Source organism: Neovison vison, chromosome 3 (genome assembly GCF_020171115.1).
Source record: "Neovison vison isolate M4711 chromosome 3, ASM_NN_V1, whole genome shotgun sequence".
NCBI lineage: Eukaryota > Metazoa > Chordata > Mammalia > Carnivora > Mustelidae > Neogale > Neogale vison.
Window position 1 is genome coordinate 232,474,661 of NC_058093.1, and position 23,538 is coordinate 232,498,198.

The 23,538-nt window shown below is 41.5% G+C and overlaps 1 protein-coding gene across 10 annotated transcripts in view; it reads left to right on the forward strand.

The window, feature by feature from the left end:
• Positions 1-23,538, forward strand: part of HECTD4 (HECT domain E3 ubiquitin protein ligase 4) — a 185,861-nt gene that overhangs the window by 96,522 nt on the left and 65,801 nt on the right. For 5 of the 10 annotated variants that reach the window (XM_044244240.1, XM_044244242.1, XM_044244243.1 and 2 more), the window contains exons 14-33: positions 224-294; positions 1,209-1,314; positions 1,909-2,029; positions 2,720-2,848; positions 4,995-5,119; positions 6,582-6,735; positions 7,249-7,349; positions 9,218-9,416; positions 11,509-11,655; positions 12,778-12,882; positions 13,973-14,136; positions 14,713-14,946; positions 15,952-16,144; positions 16,768-16,872; positions 17,354-17,442; positions 17,798-17,973; positions 19,687-19,822; positions 19,950-20,091; positions 20,211-20,377; positions 22,654-22,800. In XM_044244240.1, coding sequence (XP_044100175.1) covers positions 224-294; positions 1,209-1,314; positions 1,909-2,029; positions 2,720-2,848; positions 4,995-5,119; positions 6,582-6,735; positions 7,249-7,349; positions 9,218-9,416; positions 11,509-11,655; positions 12,778-12,882; positions 13,973-14,136; positions 14,713-14,946; positions 15,952-16,144; positions 16,768-16,872; positions 17,354-17,442; positions 17,798-17,973; positions 19,687-19,822; positions 19,950-20,091; positions 20,211-20,377; positions 22,654-22,800 — 2,811 coding nt within the window. The remainder of the gene's footprint in view (positions 1-223; positions 295-1,208; positions 1,315-1,908; positions 2,030-2,719; positions 2,849-4,994; positions 5,120-6,581; positions 6,736-7,248; positions 7,350-9,217; positions 9,417-11,508; positions 11,656-12,777; positions 12,883-13,972; positions 14,137-14,712; positions 14,947-15,951; positions 16,145-16,767; positions 16,873-17,353; positions 17,443-17,797; positions 17,974-19,686; positions 19,823-19,949; positions 20,092-20,210; positions 20,378-22,653; positions 22,801-23,538) is intronic. The other 5 variants (XM_044244245.1, XM_044244249.1, XM_044244246.1 and 2 more) reach the window with 3 other exon arrangements.

The window sequence follows — 23,538 nt, forward strand, 5'->3', positions numbered from 1 at the left end:
GGTCTTATTTTGGTAACTGGTAGATATGAGGAGAGAGAGCCTGAACGGGCTCTGTCGCAACAGCGTATTTTGGTTGAAACACTTTATTTTTGATGAAACTTCCCTCAGAGTTTTATGTAATCACAGAGCCATCTTTAATGTAAATACAAATTAAAATATTTAGAGTTTGGATTTTCTAGGACATTTGTTGAAAAGGTTTTTTTTGACTTTTCTGTCCTTTCAGCTCTGGCTTAAATATCTTATACCCCGGTGAAACCGAAATCAATAACTTACTGAAGCTGGTCTTAACGGAAGGTGAGAATTATCTTTGAATTCTCCTTGAACAACCATCCCTTTTTTTGTCCCTAAGGAAACCACTGGATATTAAGATAATAGATTTATTTTCTTCGTACCTGTTAGTATTCTTTTTAAAATGTATCTGCACATATGCCAACACTTCCAACCAGACTGAGAGCAGAAACTGTGTTCTCTGTATCTTCAAGCTTTATAAACCTTTTTCTAACCACACTGCTTTGCAGAGGGTGCCTGATAGTAGATGTTTAATGCACATTAAAGCTAATAACTTCTTGGGCGCCTGGGTGGCTCAGTGGGTTAAGCTGCTGCCTTCGGCTCAGGTTATGATCTCGGGGTCCCGGGATCGAGTCCCACATCGGGCTCTCCGCTCAGCGGGGAGCCTGCTTCCTCTTCTCTCTCTCTCTGCCTGCCTCTCTGCCTACTTGTGATCTGTCTGTCAAATAAATAAATAAAATCTTTAAAAAAAAAAAAAAGATAATAACTTCTTGGGGTCAAGTTATTGTTAATTGAACAAGTCAGCTTGTTCCCTCCAAAACCCAACTTTTAAATAAATACAACAAATGCAAATATTTAATAAATATAATATTACATTTCTAATAATATATTTATTTAAATACAAGTGTATTTAAATAAATACAACAAAATTCACCATGTCAGAGACACTCTGCATTTGTAAGCAACATTAACTTAAAGAATTAGAAATCTAGAAGCTTTATGATGTACACTTTGATCAGGATGTACTGGTTTTAAAAAGCCTGATTGGTTGTGATGTTCTTGCTGCTGCCGTTCGTGTGAGTACACGTGCCTGGGGCCCCTACATGGTCACCGTCTGCTCCTTTCAAAATTTGTTTTAATAGCGTCCGTTTTCTAAGTGTAATCACCAGGGTCATTTATGGAGCTTTCTTCTATGTCAGGAGAGAGAAACAGCGGCCTCTCCCAGCTGCGGGATGTGATTCTAACCAATTTAGCTGAACAGCTTCAAAACAACCGATTTGGCAGCGAGGAGGATGAGCATTACAGGTGATACCAGTTATGCTGTTGACTGCTCACCTTCTCTGTGTTTTTCCCAGTAATTAATTTGCATTTAAATGTGTTTGATCAATGTTAGTCCCCTGTAATATCTGATATGATAATTAGCATGTTAAGTCAACATCACAGATCAATCGAAAGCTAATAAATCCCACACTTGCCCTAAGAAACGATGATAGCATTTTTCAGTTGTATCACCAGAATAACTTAGGCCTGCAGAAAGGTTCTCAGTGGAAATAAGAGATGGAGCTTATTTGAAAGTCTGGGTGGAGGGTGCCATCCAAAACCCTGCGCCGTGAGAGAGGGTAGGGGTGTGTTGAGAGCTAGGAAGGGGAGGGAGATGTTGGGTTTTCTTTGCTGTTTACAGAATACTTGGACTGGGTGCTTGGGTACCATTTTGTTTCTGTAAGTTTGATCTAGAGGACACACCTAGCTGTTAGCCTCATTACTGAGTGGGATGATTTACCTACAGAACCAGTTAATTTTGTATCTTCTATTTGTCATCTCATACCAACTGTATACAATTTATCCTTTTATTATTAAACCATCGGTATCTTATTGTTGCATTTTTCCTGCATTTTAAAGACTAAATGATGAACTTTTACACTACATCCTGAAGATCGTTGTTCGGGAATCCTGTATCTTAATCACCAAGTGCCAAACCGTCTCTAAAGAGGATTTTCAAAAACTCCTTTCAACCGTGCCTGTAAGTAACACTGTGTTTCATGAAGGCAGAATTGTATCATGTGTCCCCGTTTTCATGTTACCGTATTGAGGTGTGTATGTACACACTGCTGTAACACACACGCTCTCCAAGGCAGCCTTAGTTGATGAAAGTCAGTGGGTGTCTGTTTCTCCTGGAAATATAGAGCTGTACGAATTCACTTGAAATACTTTCTCTAAAGACTTTATTCTTCCTGCTTAAATGTCTTGGTGAGGTGAATTGTTTTGGGAGTTTGGATGTTTTGGGTTTGTTTAAAATAGGATTTCCCCTCCTGTTAATTTTTACTATAGCATTGTTTTCTAAAGCATCACTGTTGCACAGATGGGAAAGAACCGAGAAATTCTCTTAAGGGTTTGGGTAGACGGACTCTTCCTTGGTGGAGATGCATGAGAGGGGAAGAGGGTGGGAGGAAAAATTATTAAGAGGGAAGAATTCAAGTAAGTATTTGTGTGACGAGTGTGAATTCTGTACAGAAGGCACAAAGTTACAGTAAATTTTGTCAAGTGACGTATCAAAAGCCATTTGGAAATAAAGTCACCTGAGAAACTAACCTGGTCTGTTTTCTGTACTTTCTCTTTTGTTTCCCTTGTCCAAATCTTATAAACACATGAGGATTACATGACCCCTTTCAGTAGGGTGTAGATCATCTAAATGCCCTTGTTTGTATTAAAGGCTGCATCCTCCTGCCTGCGCTATCTGATGGCAGTTCAGAACCACCTTCTCAGTAACACTATTTTGATTAAACCCGATGAGAATGATGACAGTGACAACTCCTTGCAGGGAGAGACATTGAAGGTACAGGTAAACACCAAGCTTTCTTCTAACGATGCTTTCTACCCTGTGTGTAAAAGCACAGCTTAATTGGCTAAATCTCTGTGTATTACGATGTCAGATTTCACCATGTGGCTTATATTTTTGTGAGAGGTAATAGTAGGTCACTCATTTCATAGGTTTTTATGTCATTGCACAGTGGTTACCATATTTGTGACACTCTCATAGTGTGTCCTCCATGTGCTCCTGTCAATCTTTTTGTGCCTTGTTTATTTTCATCTTTTTTAAAGAATACAAAATATGGCACTTACAAGTGATCTGCACATCTGAAATTTATGGGTATGTGGATAAAATAAATCTGGGTGCATAACATTTGAAATAATTTTGACACCGTGGCTGGTTTGATATTCTCTCGATTCAAATAACTTCAAAAAGGTGATAATTTTCTCGCAACCTTTATATCAAATAATTTCTAAACCTACAGTTTCTTTTATTCTCTGTAATTATTTTTATGTTAGCTTCTGTGTAAACTCAATAATTTGTTCCCACATGGCAATTTATAGCAGTCCAGAGATTTTTTTATAGCAGTGGATGTTATCATTTTGACAGATGCTGGAGGCTGTTATTTGCATTGTTCTTCAGAATTTCTTCTTTGTGAGAGAGTTAGAGAAATCAATAAGAACTTGATTCTTCTTTAAAGTGTTGACTAAAACACAGTGAAAAATTAACCAAGGGAGCCGAAAAGCTGAAAGCTGTTACAGTTGCCCTTTTCTTACTCCTTTATGCACGTGTACTATGAAACCCTTATACTTGCTAGTTCCTGTGAATGAGTTGATCTTATTAAGGAGTCAGTTTTTAAATAGGCAAAAATGCATGCATTAATCATTTCAAATGCTGATACTATTGATTAACTTCTTTTGCCTTAGTTTCCTCATCAGCGAAGAGGGGCAGTAGGTCTCCCTCGTAAGGCTCTGTGAGGTCAGCGAGGAGGCGCGTGAAACGCCCCGCTGTGCCGCTGTCAGCTCCCGGCAGCTGATAGGATCCGCGTAACCTAAACCGTGGTTTCGCCTGTCCATTCAGAATTCCTTTTCTCTTAAATGATAAAAACATCTTAATAATTCCAAGAAAGGCCCCAGGAAAGTCCAGTAATGAAACCCAGTGTTTTCTCTTTTTTTTTTTTTTTTAAAGATTTTATTTATTTTTTTATTTATTTATTTGACAGAGAGAAATCACAAGTAGGCAGAGAGGCAGGCAGAGAGAGAAAGAGGGAAGCAGGCTCCCTGCTGAGCAGAGAGCCCGATGCGGGACTTGATCCCAGGACCCTGAGATCATGACCTGAGCTGAAGGCAGCGGCTTAACCCACTGAGCCACCCAGGCGCCCCCAGTGTTTCCTCTTTGAAAGGCTAAATTCCCTAAGTTCTTCGTTAGCCCATGGAGAAAAGTACTAGTGGTAAAAGCAGAAGAGGCTGAGTTGTCCAGTATTTCTGGGAAAAATTAGGTAAAACCCTTTTTACCTAAAGGGTTAGATTGGTTGCATTTTTAAAAAATAGAAAATAATTGTAAACTAAATATTTCTATGATTTTTAAACTAGTACTTCTTAACACATTATTTAGTATTTGGTTGCCCACGAACTCACTAATAGTTTTTTTTTTAAATGTTTGGTAGCCTAGAACTGCCTGCTACTTTAACTGAATTTTTAACTTGCCTGCTTTCAAGTGTAATGGTTTAAAACATTAAGTAAAAAGGTCACTTGTACTGTTTCGGAATGTTGTGTTTTGTCTCATTTTATTCACCGCCTATACATGCGCCTTTTACTGTTCTGTTTTTCTCTTTAGCTATCCTCATACCACCCAAGGCAATCTTCCACCTGGACAGTTTCTGGGCTGGCCACCGGGAGCTCTCTTGTGCTGGAGGGGATGGGAGAAATGCCTTTTCTCCCAGGGACCCGGTGTGCTCCCCGTGAAATACTGCGTATTTCTGTCAGCACTCCAGACCTTAGCCTCCCAAATCAAATTGCTACTTGCCATCCGAGCGGAATTTCCTGCTTTGGGCTTATTCTGGCCACCTCATTATTTAATTTGGAAATGCATCATTAAATACATCATTTCATGTTGTCATTGTGAGTGTACACTCATCACAGAGCTTAAAAATAATATTATGATATTTTCTACCTAGGAGCTAAAGGTCAGTATTTTGGCTCTTGCCACCCAAATCCTGACTGGATGTGATGAAGTGTTGGAAATGCTACAGCAGGTCACAACTGCCCTCATAAATAGTGACCTAGCTGACCGTGAGCAGAGGTGAGGAACTGGCTCGTGAGCTGTGACCTGCTGCCCTTTAGGAGCAGAATTTGCTTATGAAAGCAAAGTCATTTAGAACATCAAACGTTCATTTAATAGAGTGGGATTTTTGTAAGAAGAGGTTGAAATGGCAAGTGTTTCAATGCGAAGTGCAGTGGAACTCTGTAATGGTGCATTTAGGGGAGACTGGGCTAACAGCTGTGGTCTAAGAGGGCAGCGAGGTTGCGGTGCACAGCCTCATCGCTGACATTTGGGTCCGCCAAATCGTCGCTCCCAAACTGGCCTTGCCTTCAGTTATCTGGCCCAGCACCGTGTGCCCTGGCTTCCCCCATGATAAAGACTTTAGAGAGGCAGAGATGACTTCGTAATATGGGAAATTTACTGCCGTGCAAAAGATGACGCTGACGTGATATCTTAAGATTTTACTGCAAATACAGGAGTGACCTACCTAGAGGGTAATCTCTTTCCCAGTAATAAAGCTCTTTCTTAGTCCTCCCCATTACAATGTCAGCTATGGTTTACTGTTACATCCGTGCTTATTGATGGATCAGATGCTGGTCCGAAACAACCCTACAGTGTGGTTTTTCTTCCTGTAGGCCTGTCTGTCCCCATGTCCCTGTTTCTTACCCATTCCCAGAGAGTAGGTGGCCGGGTTGGAACTGGGGACAGTATAGCACAGATAGGCATTGCACTGGGGTTTGTTAACACACAGTGGAGCCCACTCTGCTGGCACATGGTGCAGATTTGTCCTGGTGGGGGAGGGACAGTCTTGAGAGCCTGAGAGATGTGAGGTTTGCTTCTTGTTCTGATCCCAGTATCCTAAGTAGTGTCGGAGAATTTACATAACCCTCATTTTTTTTTTTTTTTGAGTGAGTCACATACCTTAATTCTTCTAGCAGAGGATTGGGATATTAAGAATGTGATTTTAGGTAATCATTTTACAGTATAGACATATGTCAGATAATTATGTTATACACCTTAAATTTATACAGCCTTATATCTCAATTATATCTCAATAAAATGGGAGGAGGTCACGAGATTTTAAAAACAAATGCAAAATCTGTGTTGTAGCCAGTTTCTTTCTCCTGTGTCAGAGACTGTGTAGCACAGCCCCTTATGGCACCACAGCCAAAGGGAACTTTGCACGTGGTAACTACCTAGAGTAGCCATTTGTATTTTAGAAGCCAATTATAAAGTGCTTCAGAGGTGCTGTGAAATGCACCATGTAAGCTTTTGTAGCAAAACCACAGGTTGAAGGTGAAACGTCTTACTAGATGTCTGTCGTCTCCCTCTCCCTCAGCGGTGGAAGGTGGGACATTTGTGGACTGAATTGCTACAGCCGTAAGCGCTCAAGCAATTCACAGAAATGCAGTTTAAGAGAATTTGTTGGAGAAAGATGATGGTTGCCTCGCCATGTGATTAGGAATTGCTTAAGCTATGTGTTTTCTTGAACCTTTTATAGGTTAAAAGGCTTGGAACAAGTTACTAAGGCTACTATGCTTGGTCACCTTCTTCCAGTGCTACTGACTTCGCTGATGCATCCAAATTTACAGACTCTGACCATGGCCGATGCCCTGATGCCTCAGCTAGTGCAGCTGGTCCTTTATACCAGCCAGGTAGGACCCTCCGTGTGCCAAAGCGAGCGGCTCTCCGGCCGACCCACTTGACATTGCAGCCGTATGCGTTTATTGAAGGCCGAGTAGACATCACCATGTCTGTTGGAAGCCAAGGGGAATAATAGTGGAATGAGGAAAAATATCGTGTCCTGGAAATACACTGAAATATTAAGGAAAACACGTCTGTTTGAATTACTTACTGTAGTCTCACAGTAAGTACGGACTGCCGGGCCGCTGTGAAAATGCTGAGCTACGATGCTGCTGAGATTTTCCCATCCTGCTCCGTCTCCTGAGCCCTTGCCGGCTGCTGGGGACTGATAGAAAGGATATGTGCCATTCCAGCATGGAATGAAATGGTGTTAAGTGGTCTGAGTAGCAAAGCGTTTCTTCGTGAAGGAGGGCAGACAAGGGTTGTAAAAAGATGACTAAAGTGAGAATTCTAAATATGGCTCAGTACCATGCAGGTACCTGACAGTAAGCGCTTTAAGACATGATGATGGTTTTGTGTTTCAGACGGCTTTGCTGCTTAAAACCCAGTGTCCAGTTTTTGCCGAGGTGGGCTGTTCCCCATGTGGTGCATCAGACCAGAAGGGCAGGCTGTTCCCCGATGAGAGGTGAAAGATGCTGCTTCCTTGCAGGAACCCCTGCCTTGTTTTCTTCTGGTGAAAGCCTGGTTCTCCTTTTACAACATTGATTTTTAGCAAGGATTATGTAACTGGGAAAAAAAAAAAAAGAGAGAGAGAGACTCTAGGGTCAAGGTTTTGCAGATAATTATAGAATTGCTTTGTAGACTTCTAGGACCAGGTTAGAGTAAATTCCCCACAGATCAAGAGATTAGAGATTGATAGATTCTCATGTACCATAGATGGAGATGTAAAATATTACAACTTTGGCAAATAGTTTGACAATTGCTTACAAAGTTTAACATATACCTACCACATGACCTAAGCTCTTCCACTTCTGGGTACTCACACAAGGGAGAAGAAAGCATAGGTTCTTTTTTTTTTAAAAGATTTTATTTATTTATTTATTTTAAAGATTTTATTTATTTATTTGACAGAGAGAGATCACAAGTAGACGGAGAGAGAGGCAGTCACAGAGAGAGAGAGAGGGAAGCAGGCTCCCTGCTGAGCAGAGAGCCCGATGCGGGACTCGATCCCAGGACCCTGAGATCATGACCTGAGCCGAAGGCAGCGGCTTAACCCACTGAGCCACCCAGGCTCCCGAAAGCATAGGTTCTTACAAAGACTTGTGTATGAAGGCTCAGAACAGCCTTAGTTAGAGTAGCCCAAGACAAGAAACAACCCAGTGTCTATCGGCAGGTGAGTGGATAAACGAATTGCAATATATCCGTATGATGGAGTCCTACTCCATAAGAAAAGGGAGTGGACAGTTGATACACACAACAGGAGTGGATCTCAGAATCCTTACGCTGAGTGGAAGAAACCAGATCCCCCGCCACAAGTACATACAAGTACATACTGTATGATTCCATATATGTGAAACTCCAGAAGATACAAACTAATTTCTAGTGATAGAAAGCAAAAAGTGATTGCCTCGATTACCAGGAAGGAGGAGGAAACTTCATTTTTATATACATATGTGCAGTTTCTTACATGTTGATTGTATCTTAAACCTGTCTTTAAAAACACTGATCAGATAGGAATGATTTTTCTGTTTCTCTAGAGCAGGGAGCTATGCAGCTGAGGTTCGAGCAGTGACTAAACTTTGTGACTTTGTTGTCCAGAAGCCCCCGCCACAGCTGCATGCTGTTAACTGATACAACCATCAGTGTGGCTGGTGTGATCTAGAACTGAAGTTTCAATTGTATTTAATTCAGATGCAGTTTAAATGGCCACAGTTGACTAAGTGGCCACCATGTTGGCTAGGGCAGAGCTGAAAGAAGAGAGTTCATTCCATGACAGCTAAGTGTTGGTTGTAGGAGTTTGTATGCCGCAGCCTTGGGCTGAGAAGTCCTTGAAAGTTTAATTACAGTAGATAAGAGGACTTCGAAGGCGCTTTTCCTAGTAAAAATTACAGTAAAAAGCAGGCACATAGATTCATGGAGTCTTCAACAATCAACACTGGGATACCAACAAAAGGGACCTTGATAGGGCAGGATACTAATCCCATGGGATTTGGAAAGTGACCAATCTTGTAGCATCTTTTTTTTTTTTTTTTTTTTTTCCTGAGTAACTTGAAATGAGAGCTGGTGAGGTCCTTTCCTGGATACGAATTGGGCTTTCCTTCTTGAAAAGAGGGGAAAAATGCAAATATGTTGTCTAACAACAAAAAGGAAAAAGAGCCTTAAATATAGGAGTTTTGTAAATGTTTCTGATCGCCACTGATACCAAGCATTTACAATCCGAAAGGATTTGGAAAATAAAGTGACATATAAATCTTTTATCTTTGACTGTGTGTATGTCTCCTTTTTCCTCTCCTTGCTGCTAAGCTAAAGCCCTTTTTCTTTGTCTGGTTTTAGGATGCTGGAAGAGAAAGAAGAGCCAGGCTTTCTCACTGGTTTAAAGATTCCTGCTCCATGGGCTGCTGGAAAGACTGTGGAAACAGTCCACCCTGTCAGAGACAACTATAAATTTAAAGAAACTGTCCACATCCCAGGAGCTCGCTGCCTGTACCTTAGATTCGACAGCAGATGCTCTTCACAGTATGACTATGACAAAGTAAGCAAGACTGGCTTAGTACTGGCTCCACCTCCAATAAGCTGATTTCTTAGATGCTTCTTATTTTTCTTTGCTCCTGGTCACCATTCTTGACTTATTTCTGTCTGCAGATGTCTCTTTGGAGAACTTTCTTAAGATATGCCTTGAAGGGTAGTGGGTGGGGAATGAAAGAACCAGAACTTTGTGCTCCAAGAACTGTATTTTCATGACACATTGAAAGTGTACTTCTGTAACCTTTCAAAAGTTTAGATCTGAGTCGGAGAAAGTTTTCCTTACTGCTTACCTATTCCCTTCTTTCTATGCTTGGAATTCCTGTAGACAGGCGATGTCCATTATCTAGAAAGTTTTTACTGCCCATTTCTGGGGCTTCATGTATTCTTTGGGAGAAGGTGCCCTTTTAGAAGTTTCAGATGTACTAAGATCTATTTTATTTTTATTTAAATTATTTTTTCGTTGTTGTCAGCACCTCTAGGCCCATGTAGATTTTGAGAAAGAATAGTTTCCAACCTAGTGACTTAATAATTTTAAATGAAAGGAAACATTTGAGGGGTTGTAGGTTGTGTTTTTTTTTTTTTTTCTGTTTATATTGTTGCATTGCAAACTGCCATGTTGTACTTAGGAGGAAAAGTGAATGAACTTGTGACACATAACCTTGTATGAGAACAGCTGAAGGATTATCAAATAGCCTTGTACATATACAGGACTACTTTTATGTAGATTATTGTTAGCTATCTGTCATTTCTGTGAACTGTGTAAGGGCAGAGATCTGAAATCCCATCCAGGAAGATTAGTAAGTGAAAAATAAAGGACTTCTTAACAGTATATACTCTGAGAAGGTGAAACGTATCACTGAGCAAATTATAGAATCCTCTTTCCCATCATCTTTTAGGACAGGGAAGACTCCCAGGTATCCAGAGGGGCTTAAGGTTTGCTTCAAAAATCACTTTAGCTGGAGGCAAGGGAATTTAGAAAACGGTCTTTGGTAGGCCTTTCAGAGAATAAATCTCCTGCCATCAGCCTGTCCCTGATGGCACTTAATAGCTCCTGTCATCAGCTACCCCCATTTCCTATATTAAAGTGCTATGACTGTTTAAAATAGAAATGGAGAGATGGGCATATCAGTCGGTGTCATTTTGTTTCTCCTTTAAAAACCAGTAATTTGCATCTTCTGACGTATGCTAGCCAGCACCTGCAATGGGCACCAGTGTTCAATGTGGAGGTACAGGGAGACGTACTCCACAGATAAAAGTAACATTTACTTTTCCAGTGGTCCCTGGTTGGGGTCAGCAAAGATCCAACAGGGTAAGAGAGCACACCATGATACATGTCAAGGGTTAGAAGCATAGCTTCTGGATCCACACTGAGCTCTCTTGTGCGGTCAGAGGTAGTCAGAGCGCATGTTCAAAGACAGATTTGGAACTTACAGAACCCAGAGCCTCTTTCTTCCAGTGGAAGTATTTGAATGCCAAATGACCTCTAAATGTTTCTCTTGCATATTAGAAAGTTGGTTAATTGGATTTAAATGAATAACCTTTATTGAAGAAAAATATTGACACGTGAAAGCTGACCCAAGAAGCAGCAGCCCCCTTTCTGGCCTAAATTTGTGTCATTTTCTTTTTATACCATTAAGCAACATTCTAAAGATATATGGCTTGTTTTCAATTTGTTGCATTTTTAAAAATCCTCATTCATTGACTTTTTGGTTTTTGTGTATGTGTGTGTGTTTTATTTGTTTTTGCCTTTATTTTTTTGTGTTAGATACAGCCATCTTTCCATCGGTATTTGCTCACTTTATCAATTTGGGGGAGGACTTAAAGGGGCAAACTGTACCTGTTATTAATGAATTAAATGTCATGACTTAGCATTAAAATAACTACTTAAAACATATATGTATAATAGCCAAATAGAACTATGTTAATGTGAGGTCCCCCAAGCAATATTTGGCAATATTTGATGTACCCATATCCTTAAAAATCAGGGAATATTAGCTCTATAATAATGACACCAGTGCCTGGTTATAAATGTGTTTTTAAACAAACATTTTTTTGCAGCCTTTTTATTTGTAGATGTTGTTTTTGTTTTTCTTTTACAGTCTAACAGTATATTTTCTGTTTTGAAGTTGGTGATATATGCGGGGCCTAACACAAACAGTAGGAAGGTTGCTGAGTATGGAGGCAACACACTGGGATATGGCAGCCGTAGTGTCTTAGGAACTGGCTGGCCCAAAGACTTGGTGAAGGTATGGTATCCAGTCAGATCCACTTCCTAGAAAAGAAAAATGAACCCTCACTCCCTCTGGGCCCGAGTATTAACTCCAATTCCAGAAAAAAAAAAAAAAAATTGTCCACGGGTGCTTTTGTTGAGATGGGGCTATCTTGCCAGGCCTGGAAACTCAACTACCTCATTCAGAATGACCGTTCTTTGACTTTCAGGGCCTCAGACCCCTGTCCACTCCGGAGCTAGGATCTATTCTCCAGGGACTGAGTGCTCACAGCATTTCCCTCCCTGTGCATTAAATGGCCTGCTAGTTCTTCCAGCCTGCTTCTTCTCTGCCCTCTCCTGTGATGGGTATTCTAGATCACAGGGCCATTGCAGTTTAAAAATGTGGAATCAGTGTTTTCACAAAATGAGTTTGGGCCTTTGGAGCAGTACTAATGATCCATTCTCAAATTGCTTTGTAATCTGGGCCCTGGAATAATAACATATCTACCTAGAATATGATTATGAACTGAGATGCCCACTAAAACCTGAAAACTGCTCCGAAGTCCGTTCTTGGAGCCTTGATCTCAAATGCATTACGTACCCTCTTTAATTCAGTCACAAACAACAAGTTATGTCCAGGCGTCTAGACTGGATGTATCCAAACTCACATCAGCACGACACTTGTAATCATTGTTTCATTTCCTACACTTTGTTTCTTACTCGTGGTGTTGGTTCTGTAAAACAGAGCAAGGTCCCAACAGAGCAAGGTCTTCCAGCACTCTGTGTTCTTGAAGATACAGGCCGTTTGCCTACCGTACCAGCACGAGTGAGGTGGTGAAGTGGGCGGGGGAGGGCAGAGAGAGTAGAAGTCTGAGGGATTTATTTAAATTATGCTCAAGATTTACTCTTTACTCTGATCCTGCTGTTGGGCAGTCATGGCCCATTTCACAGATGCCCCATCCCCAAACCTACCTCGTCAGGAGAGACACCCAAGAGCTTGGTGTCCAGATGAGAGGGGATAGAATTTGAGTCAAGCGATTGAGAAAAGGAGTAAAATATTGCAGTGGTCCTTTTGAAAGTAAATCTCTGAAATTCATTGCTCTCTTGAAAATCATGTGTCTTGTTTTTAAAGTGTATTTTCCCCCCCTTAAATTTTAAGGTGGAAGGAGATACAGTCACCTTCTCCTTTGAAATGAGAAGTGGCCGTGAACACAACACTCCCGATAAAGCTATGTGGGGCTTTGCTTGCACAGTTCGCGCTCAGGTACTTGAATCTAACCACTGCTGTGGGCATAATGTACTTTCTCCTGTGTGCCTTGGTTACATACATCATATTTGCCCTGGAAATAGGGCAGAATATGAGCTGCGGTTTCATCCATCTCTTCCATTTGGCATTCCTAGACTATCATAAGTAGTAGTCTCGTGGAATAAAACTAGCTGTGACCTAAAATTCATTTGGCAGCGCAGACAGAATCCATTGCTAGGGGCTCCGTCTTCAAAGCCTGGAGAGGTGATCTGCCTCCAGCATCTTTCCTTAGGGCGAAGAAGACTCAAACACCTAGTGGAAGCAAGCACTGGGATTCTGGGTTATTCGAATAGTGGGATCAGATTTTCATTCTATTCTCAAAGGCTCATCTTGCTAGTCTAGGTCTGTCTCTGCTTAATTACCCACGTTGTATGCTGTATATGGGTTTAGTCTACTCCTTTTAGCGGTGCCAAATAGTTACTTCCCCCAGCAATCTACATAAATTCTTTCCCTTGGGGGAGGGCACGAGTGGTAGTTCTTCTAACCCCTTGAGTTGCCTGATCTGTGAAGCCTATTCTAGACTTGGAGATTGCTCGAGTTTAGCCAGCCTAACACACACTAGAGTGGAACCGTCTGCTAGAATGAAAGCTCCGTGAGGGCAGGAATCTTTTTCTCTGCTGTGTCTCAAGCACCTAGAATGATATGCTCAGATGTTTGTTGAATGAATTCAGTATAAGGGATTGACAGCATCTTGGTTCGAGCTCAGGATGGAGATGCCAAAACAAAACCATGACTTACACCCGGATAGGCACGGCAGAGAGGAATCCAGCCAAAGAATCTTGCATGAGATTTGTGCTGTCTCTAATATGGAGTCTTACCAGCTCTTCTCTCTCCAGAATTGTGTTGAGACTTCACTCTGTGGTCATTGCCCCCTGCCACCATCTTTCTCCTCATGGTGTTGGGGACAGTCCCTGTGCCCCATAGCAGTGACGCGCGCTGCTGCTCTGTGAGCCCCTGTGGTCAGGGACATCACAGCGTGGTGCAGCCCAGGAGCGGGAGCTCCGCTGTGTACACTGACCCATGTGGTTTGCCCCTGTCTGCGTTGTAGGAGTCGTCGGAGGATGTGTCGGGAGGCTTGCCCTTTCTGGTAGACCTGGCTTTAGGTCTGTCTGTGTTAGCTTGTTCCATGTTGAGAATCCTGTACAATGGACCAGAAATTACCAAAGAAGAAGAAGCCTGTCAGGAGCTATTGCGGTCCAAACTTTTACAAAGGTAAAAGGCTCAGATAGGGCTAGTTTTGCTCACAAAGGAAAAAGGACTTCGCGTGGAAAACTACTTCTAGTCCATTTCCCAGCTCATTGTTCAGACTGCCTGACAATCCCATGGGTGTCATTGTCATTAAGAAAGAAGGTGAAAATTATACCAAAGTGCCTTCTGGCCCTTACTTGACTGAATTTGAAATTACAGCCTTGAATGCGTAAGCTTTTCTCCAACCCACATGTTGTATAATTAAATTAGAGGATCCCCAGAAGGTTGAGTAGATGAGTGATAAAGCAAACCTATCAAAATGTTTATTCTAGAATCTAGGAGGTGGGTATCTGGACATTACCCATGGGATGCTTTCAACTTTTCTGTATATTTAAAATTTTTCATAATAAAATGTTGGGGAGGAGGTAGATTCCCAAAGATGTGGTTTCGTATAATGCTCATGTTCCTTTAGCCTCTGGAGAATGTTTGATGAATGCTTAACATGTGATGTGATCCGTCATATGTTTGATATATCTGCAAGCTTAAAGTAGCTTTCCAGGTGGAAGAGGAAATGAAGGAGCCTCTTTTCTGTCTGTTCAGGTGCCAGTGGCAGGTGGAGGCCAATGGCGTGATCTCACCTGCCCTTACTCCAAGTCCGTCTCCACTGCCACTGACCATCGAGGAAGACAGAGAATTCACCTACCCCTCTGACGTCCTCGTGCCTCCTGTTGGAAACTATTTTGACCTGCCCCGGATCAGGCTTCCTCCAGGAATCATGATAAAGCTCAGGGAAATTTCTGGGCGTGCTAGACCTCAATTCAGACCAAGTATAAAGTATGTTTCTAAATAGTGTGTTATTTTTCCCATTGGAAAAAAAAAATTTAAAACAATGGAAGGGGGTAAATTTCTTCTCCTTCTAATGAACCTTTAATTTTTTTTGAACCTTTAATTTTATATTTACTTAATGAACACTAACCACAGTATCCGCCCCTTCCCCAACCCCGCCCCAGGTGACATTGCATACCTTTGGGTCTCAAGGTGTGGGTCCCCAGTCAGCAGCAATAGCATCACGTGGGCCCTTGTTAGCTCGTGGGCCCCATCTTACACCTGTGGGATCAGAACCTCTGAGGATGGGGTCCAGTAATTAAGGTTTTGACAAGTTTTCCGTAGGATTCTGAGGCATGTTCTAGATTTTTCTCAGGTGGTTTGACTGTCTACTTGTAGTCCTCAACTTTTGGTTTCCTTAGTCCATCTCTTAGAGAGATGGGGAGGGGTCTTTAATCTGGAGTATGAGGTCTTGCACTTACAAATGACTTTGTGGTATTCTTGTTTAAAGTCTGTTTGGTAGCCTCTGCCCTGTCTTCTGAAGCATGATTGGCCATTTCAGAGAGAAAAAATTTAAGGATAGTTGAAATTTAAAGTGAAAAATACAGAAACGCAATTCCTTTTCAGCCCAACATCCATATATATGAAATATCACAAGACATGATGTTGTGTAAAATTAATTGGCACATAAACAGTTCCAAAGATCTTTTAGTGTTAGACCTCTTCCAGCTTTACTAGAACTCTAGCTCAAAATATAAAATTAAAGAAAATGGGCTTTCTTTAAGTTTGGTTTTCACTTCATCAGCTGATGTCAGTTTTGTCAGTTAAACATTAAATTATTGACAACTTAGTATGAAAGCCATCATAATGTTCATGCTTCTTTATTGTAATAAAGAAGTTGTGGTGAATATTTAATATATTTACATCAAAGCCTACACTCTTGAGTGTATTGAATACAGGATTAGTAATTTGAGAGCCTGGCATCTATCTGAGTAGTTTCTGTTGTAACCGTAGAGAAGTGATTCAGCCAGATGTGATGGAGGAAATGGTGGTATCCTGTGTTATTAAGCACTTGAACTTGGTTGATGCTCTGCAGTCCCTAATAAATTTCCAGTATCAAGAAGAACATGCTGAAGAATATGACTTACTGTGTAAAATTATGGGAGAGACCTTCAAGAAACTCAATGCCATGGAGAGACAGCTGCAGGTAAGTGAAGGCCAGTGTGTTTAGACTTCTCTCACACATTAATCTCTCACATTAAATTTATTTCCTAGAAATTTAATGAAGTTTTTTTTTTTTAAAGATTTTTTATTTATTTATTTGACAGAGAGAAATCACAAGTAGATGGAGAGGCAGGCAGAGAGAGAGAGAGAGGGAAGCAGGCTCCCTGCTGAGCAGAGAGCCTGATGCGGGACTCGATCCCAGGACCCTCAGATCATGACCTGAGCCGAAGGCAGCGGCTTAACCCACTGAGCCACCCAGGTGCCCCAATTTAATGAAGTTTAAAAAATGACCTGAAAGGGCGCTTGGGTGGCTCAGTCGTTAAGTGTCTGCCTTCATCTCAGGTCGTGATCCCAGGGTCCTGGGATCGAGCCCCGCACTGGACTCCCTGCTCAGTGGGAAGTCTGCTTCTCCTTCTCCCACTCCCCCTGCTTGTGTTCCCTCTCTCGCTGTCTTTCTCTCAAATAAATAAATAAAAATCTTTTAAAAAAGAGTTATTTAAAAAGATGTTTTAAAAAGTTAGGACTAAAATTTCCAAATTTGCAGTGCACTTGTTTTTATTTTACATCTCTTCTCACGTTGTTTTGTTTTTTTAATATATCTATCAGAGTGTTGCAGAACTGGAGCAGAAATGGCAAAGCGAGGTCGATGATGCCATGCAGGGAAAGCTGGAGAACAACATGCCTTTCTTCTATGATTACCATTTCAATGAGGTAAGCAAGTTGTGTGATTTATCACTGGGGCACTGGTATTTACAGTGCAAAGGCGTGTGTCGGAGGAGGGAAGGAAACCAAATAGTGTTACCTGTTAAAATGTTTCCCGCACCAAAATGTACCCATTCTTTACAAAGGTTAAATAAAATTGATTAGATCAACATATCAACAGTACAAATACAAATTGTTAGTTGTTTTTAACTGATTGATAGTTTTACCATCATTGTATTTTGCTTGCAAGCTTTAAGAAATGAAGAGCAGTTATAAGCACTGAAGAAGTCCCCAGAAAGTACTCGATGCCGTTTATAATCATTAAAATATCAAAGAATAACTTACAGATGTGCTCTGGCATAGAAATGTGGATCAGAGGTGGTGTATTGTTTTTCCCCCACCGAAATTCTCTGTTCCTTTTGACATGAACAGTAAAACTCACTTTTTGCAGATCCTGCCTACCATCTTTTCTTGATTTTTCCTTCTTTAGAACAAAATGAAAGAACTAGAACTTTTGTGTTCAATGAAAGAAGTCTCCTTTGATGGAAATGATCTTGAAAACATGGTCCTGTCACTGAGGTTAGTGATGTTAATAACTGTGTAAAGCTGATTTACTGCCTTGATGCTTAAGACAAGATGTGAAGATTTTTAAAAATCTTATGCATTCACTAAATATTTGAGTTGGAACTCATTTGTAAACTTGGAAATTTTGATTTCGGCCTTTAAAAGTTAGTATACAGGCAACCGAAACTGGGCCAAAGGAACTAAAATTGGTGCATTTATAACACTGCTCTCTCGGCTAGGGGAAGGGGAGCGATATTTATCAGATTTCTTTTGCTTCGTTTCCCTCTATTTGTTGTATCCTTTGTCATTAAAGAACACTGGTTTTGGTGAACGTGAGAACGACTAAAAGCACATCAGCCTTTCTTTATAGGGAGAAGTTCCTACAAGAAGTGAATTCTCTCATTCAGAAACCCTTGCACCCACTGGCTAAAACGAAGACGTTAGTGAAGAGTTTAATGAACCGAGCCGAGCTCTTGTTGCACGTGACCATCGCGGCCCAGTCCGGCCTCACAAGAAGCATCTCGGGGACCCCTGCGGAAACACCGGGTACAAAGCCAGCTCCGTGCAGTCGCTCTGCGCTATTCCATCTCATAGATTTTGAGATCTCATACTCAAAGCCAAAAACAGACTTTGCGTTGACTTCAGGTGGTGTTTTGTAAGTCAGTTGAGCATCAGAGCTACCTCCCCACCTGCCTCATTCAGTTTTTCTTGGGAGCCCAGTGACATCTGTTTTTATAATCTAATGCCCCTTACTTTTAGTTTAAGGCTTGTCATTTTCCTAGTAGCACATCTAATTAGATAGTCAACATTGTGAATCTTGTAGTGCATCATATTTTCCTCTTAAAACTGAGTTTTCAGTTTTAATTTGAATTTTCACTATTTTCCTGGTCACGTTTTAATTGTTAGCCTGAAAGGACATTTCTCAGAGAAGTCAATGAGCCTTCTTTCTGAAGCTGGATCCCCAGCACCAAGCATAGCCCATAATGACAGTTGTTAATTCTTGTCTTGAGAGAGCAGGATGAGTAAACATGAGACCCCGTGTTATCAAACCCCATAGCCTGATGGACACTGCCAAGTAGACGAACCTGTTTTCATCCCAGCTGAGTGCACAGGCTCCCCTCACACAGGAGAGAAGTCTAGGGTGATTCAGGTTTCTGACCCTAGTGAAAGGAGACCATTTGCTGAGAACATCGGGGGGAGTGTGCCAAGCCTACAGTATGATCACATACCGAGATCGTCTGCTGACCATGTCCCTGGTCATGAGGCCTTGGTTAATTAAAGATCCCATGTAAAGACTTAACCACTCAGTGAGGCTATGATGCTTTCCAAGAGGCTCTTGCCATCAGAGACCATGAACCAATAGTTTGCTGAGCAATAACATCTTCAAAAATGCTTTTAGACTGAAACTGCCTAACCATTCTTTTTTTTTTTTTTTAAGGTTTTAAAAAATTTATTTATTTGACAGAGAGATCACAAGTAGGCAGAGAGGCAGGCAGAGAGAGAGGAGGAAGCAGGCTCCCTGCTGAGCCGAGATCCCAATGTGGGGCTTGATCCCAGGACCCCAGGATCATGACCCAAGCCGAAGGCAGACACTCAACCCACTGAGCCACCCAGGCGCCCCTGCTGCCTAACCATTCTTAAGACAGAGCAAGATAACCTCTTCTCTACTTTTTTTTCCCCTTGGATGATCTTTATATATAGTTTTGTCATCTACCATCAAAGTGTTCTTTTGTAATTACAACCATTTCCCTGGGTAGTGCTAAGGAAGGCCCAGTCAGAGTCTAGCTCAAGCGTGATATTTACTCACACCAACTTGATCGAAGCCAAGGTACCACCAAATGTCAGTAAGTCAGCTAAATAAATCTAGGATTCAAGGGGGGAGAGGAAAGGCTGTCTCTGGAAAAGAAAAATGGGTTTAGATTTATTTGAATTAAGAAATTTTTGATTCTAGAAATGACCTTCTCTGTCCTCTCTGGCTTTTTAGAATGCTTATATGAGGGTGAAGGTTGAGACTTGCATCCTTTTTTTCCAAACAAATATAATAAAATATTACAGTTTTTCACACTGAAATAATTTTTGACCTTAATATCTAGGTTTTTAAAAATGGGCCTAAAAATCGTCAGCATGCTGTGCTAGCTGGTTTGGTAGATGAACTCTCCTAGAAAGTGAAGATACTCTTCGTCTAGTAGCATAGCTGTTGTTGCTGTCCTACAAATCAGATGGCATGTATGCCAACGTTTTTATTCCTTTCTGTTCCAGCTTGTAAATCAGCTTCAGAAACAAAGGTGATATCTCATGCTGTGCGGCAGCCTGTTTTTCTTCGCAGCATGTCAGCTCCTTCTGATCTGGAAATGATTGGTAATGAAGATTTGGAATTTACCAGAGCAAATCAGAGGTAAACGGCTAATGGCCAAGGTTGGATCCCCACATGCCCCCTTCATCATCTTCATCACCTTCATCAGAGCTCACTCCCCAAGTTGAGGGTCTTGTTTCGTGATCTTGTTCTGTTTGTTTTCCTGTAGGCGGCGCCACGTGACCAGCCACCGCAGCAGCTCCTTTACCCTCCTGCAGTCACTGGCCATTGAGGACAGCAGGGACAAGCCCACCTACAGCGTCCTGCTGGGGCAGCTGTTTGCTTTCATCGGCACCAACCCCGACCAAGCCGTAGGTCACGTTTTGCCAACTACAGAGGAATAGCACCTAGCAGCACGGGGCGGGGGCGGGGGGGATGAGACTGTGTCAGTCCCCAAGAGTCAAGTGGACTTCCTTCTCATGCCTTTCAGGTGTCCAGCAGCAGCTTTCTTTTGGCCGCACAGACAAGGTGGCGGCGGGGAAATACTCGCAAGCAGGCGCTGGTGCACATGCGGGAATTGCTTACGGCCGCTGTGCGCGTTGGGGGCGTGACCCACCTCGTGGGTCCAGTGACTATGGTCCTGCAGGGAGGACCCAGGTCAGTTATTTCTTGTAGTTCATACCATCCTGACTAGGGTGGGCAAAAGGCCTTCATTCCAAAGATGACTCTTGAAGTCAAATCATAGACAGTAGTATTTACTGGTGTTTTCCCCTAAAATATTATATATATATATTTTTTTAGTGTTCCACAATTTTGTAACAACATCAGCATATGTAGCAGAAAGCAGAAGTCTCTTTACTCCCCTTCCTCTCCTGGATCCCATCCTGTCCCTAAGAGCTGCTTGTAACAGCTACACACCCACAAATGGCTGTGTAATTCTCTTTGTACACAGAAGTGTGTATATGTATGATTTTTTTTCCTAATTCAGATTATATTATACTGTAATAGAACACTGCCATGGGAATTGTTTTATTCAGTGTATCTTGGATATATCTGTCTTTTCATGTCAATGCATGTAGTTCTGGTTTATAGTTTTGAAGAACCTCATGGACCTCCAGGTGTGGATGGCTATATCTTCCTTAACTCCTCCCCTCCTGGTGGACACATGAAACATTTTTTCTGTTTTACTGATGTATAGTCAACATCCTTATACTTAGATTTTTGTGTACTTCTGTGCTTATTTTTACTGGATCAATTTCTAAAAACCTAATTGTAGATACGAACTTTGAAGAAGGTTTTATAACTTACTGGTGAGGAGTTTTTCTATACTATTCCCTAGCGGGCTTCCAAGATCTTCAGGTAGAAATAGAAAGGGCATTTGTCTACAGGTCCTGGACTAGAATTGTCTAGAGCTACTTGTGTCTCCTGACAGCTTTTTGAGAAATTCTGGCCAGCGGGCAGAGAGCAGTGGCTGAAGGAAAATGTGTTAACTAAGAATAACGTGAATATCGGGGCGCCTGGGTGGCTCAGTGGGTTAAAGCCTCTGCCTTCAGCTCAGGTCATGATCCCAGGGTCCTGGGATCGAGCCCCGCATCGGGCTCTCTGCTCAGCAGGGAGCCTGCTTCCTCCTCTCTCTCTCTCTGCCTGCCTCTCTGCCTATTTGTAATCTCTGTCTGTCAAATAAATAAATAAAATCTTTAAAAAAAAAAAAAAAGAATAACGTGAATATCTTGAGAAATTTCTGTCTCAATCAGGAGAGGCCGGGTTACTGTTTGGAAACAAAACTCTCCAAAACCTCTGGTTTATAAAACAGGACTTCAGTTCTTGCTCATGTCCAGCACAGGTGTGCCCCAGTCCTGGTAATCCCGGAGAGCCTGGGTTAGAGGAAGGGACCGCCATCTCGAAAGCTGTCTGTCCCCTTCACATGCTTACCCAACCAGAGGGGTGCCCAGGAGGCAGAGTGAATAGCACTGGCCACCACAGCTCACTTCCAGAATATTTCTCCATAAACCTGGCAGCATTTTTCCTTTTCCCCTCAGTTAGTAATGTCATGTCAGACATTTCAAAAAATGCAGAAAATCCCAAAGTACAAAATAAAAATTAAAAAGGTGCTGTAAATCCAGCACCTTAAGATAAAACCTGTTAACATTCTAGTGTATCTGTTCTGTCTTTATTCAAACCATAGACAGCCCCTGTAATGTTTTTAGTAGTTTGCATAGCACTGTATCCTATTCCTGAACCTTTACTCAGATTCAATCCTGATTTTCCAACCTTAGATTTTATTTACTTATTTTTACTATTATAAACAGTATTCTGTAGCATATCCTTGTAGGTAAATCTGGATAGTTCCATTTTTAAACTAATATTAATTGCTGTAGAATCTACCCCAGGTCATGTGTTTACATTGGGAAAGTCTTCTATCAGTTGGATTCTCATACTCTGCTAATAATCACAGTGTGGACTTGAAAAGGACACTTAGTTAATCTATTTGGGCCTTGATTTTGTCATTAGTACAATTGCGTTTCTAAAACTCAGTGCTGCATAAGATATTATAGGTGTGTTTCAGATGGTTTCCTTATTAAATGCATTCGGGTAATGTGGAGTACCATTCTTTTGCCCTTAGAGATACTGTGGACTTTAACCTTGTAAGGCTCCGAGTTGTCCTGGTAGGGAGCCCTGCTTGACTTGACTTAGCCTCGAATTCCCCAGACTTTTCTAGGGTGTGGGCATTGTCTTTGAGGCAACTCTAGATATGCTGCCTGATAGTCTTCTGTGGTCCTGCAGTCTGGGAAACACTGGTGGTCTCCAAGATCCCTTCAGTTCTCGATTCCTCTAGACACTCTTGGGTTTCTCAGAAGAACACTCTGCTCTTATGTTCACTGTCACTCTTCTTACATGGTTCAAGTAACCTTCGCTTTGGTTCTGTTTCATAGAATTGAAGAACTAACCTGTGGTGGGATGGTGGAGCAGGTCCAGGAAGCTTTCGGGGAGACCATGACCTCTGTCGTGTCTCTGTGTGCTCGTTACCCTATCGCGTGTGCAAATAGCATTGGACTCTTGTGTACCATACCTTATACCAGGTAAGGAAGGCAATACTGCATATTGTGAGTAAGTTACACTGCAGTGCGGTTGCTTAAAGAAAAATATTTTTAAATTAAAAAATTGGGTGGGGGCGCCTGGGTGGCTCAAATCAGTTAAGCGTCTGCCTTGTGCTCAGGTCATGATACCTGGGTCGTAGGATCGAGCCCCGCAACCGGCTCTCTGCTCAGCGGGGAGACTGCTTCCCTCTCTCTCTGCCTGCTGCTCTGCCTGCTTGTGATCTCTGTCAAATAAATAAATAAAATCTTTAAATATATATATATATAGTTTAAAATTGTTTTTTAATTTTTAAAAATTGAGAGTTTTTGGCTTTGATTGTCCAGTGACACTATCACTATGATTAAAGGAGTTTACCTCCTGACAGATACCCAAAGTTACTGTGTAAATTCCATATTGTTGAATTTTTCCTACATGATCAGAATTGGCCAATAGGGACTGTATCACATTGTCAAAATGGAGAGTTTTGAAGGAAAGTAAAAGATCCCTAGAAAATTTTTTAACATATTTGGCAAAAACTTTTTACAAATGCATTTATTTTCTCAGTGGCCTAATAATAAAATTCATAAGTTTTTTGTATTACGAATGGGAATCTTGAGTTGATTCCATCGATTTTTACTTCGCTACTCTATATGAACAAACCAAAACTTGAAGTTCTTTATTTATGAAGGAAATCCTCATTGAAAAGAAACATTTCCGTGTTCAGTTATGCATGATACCAT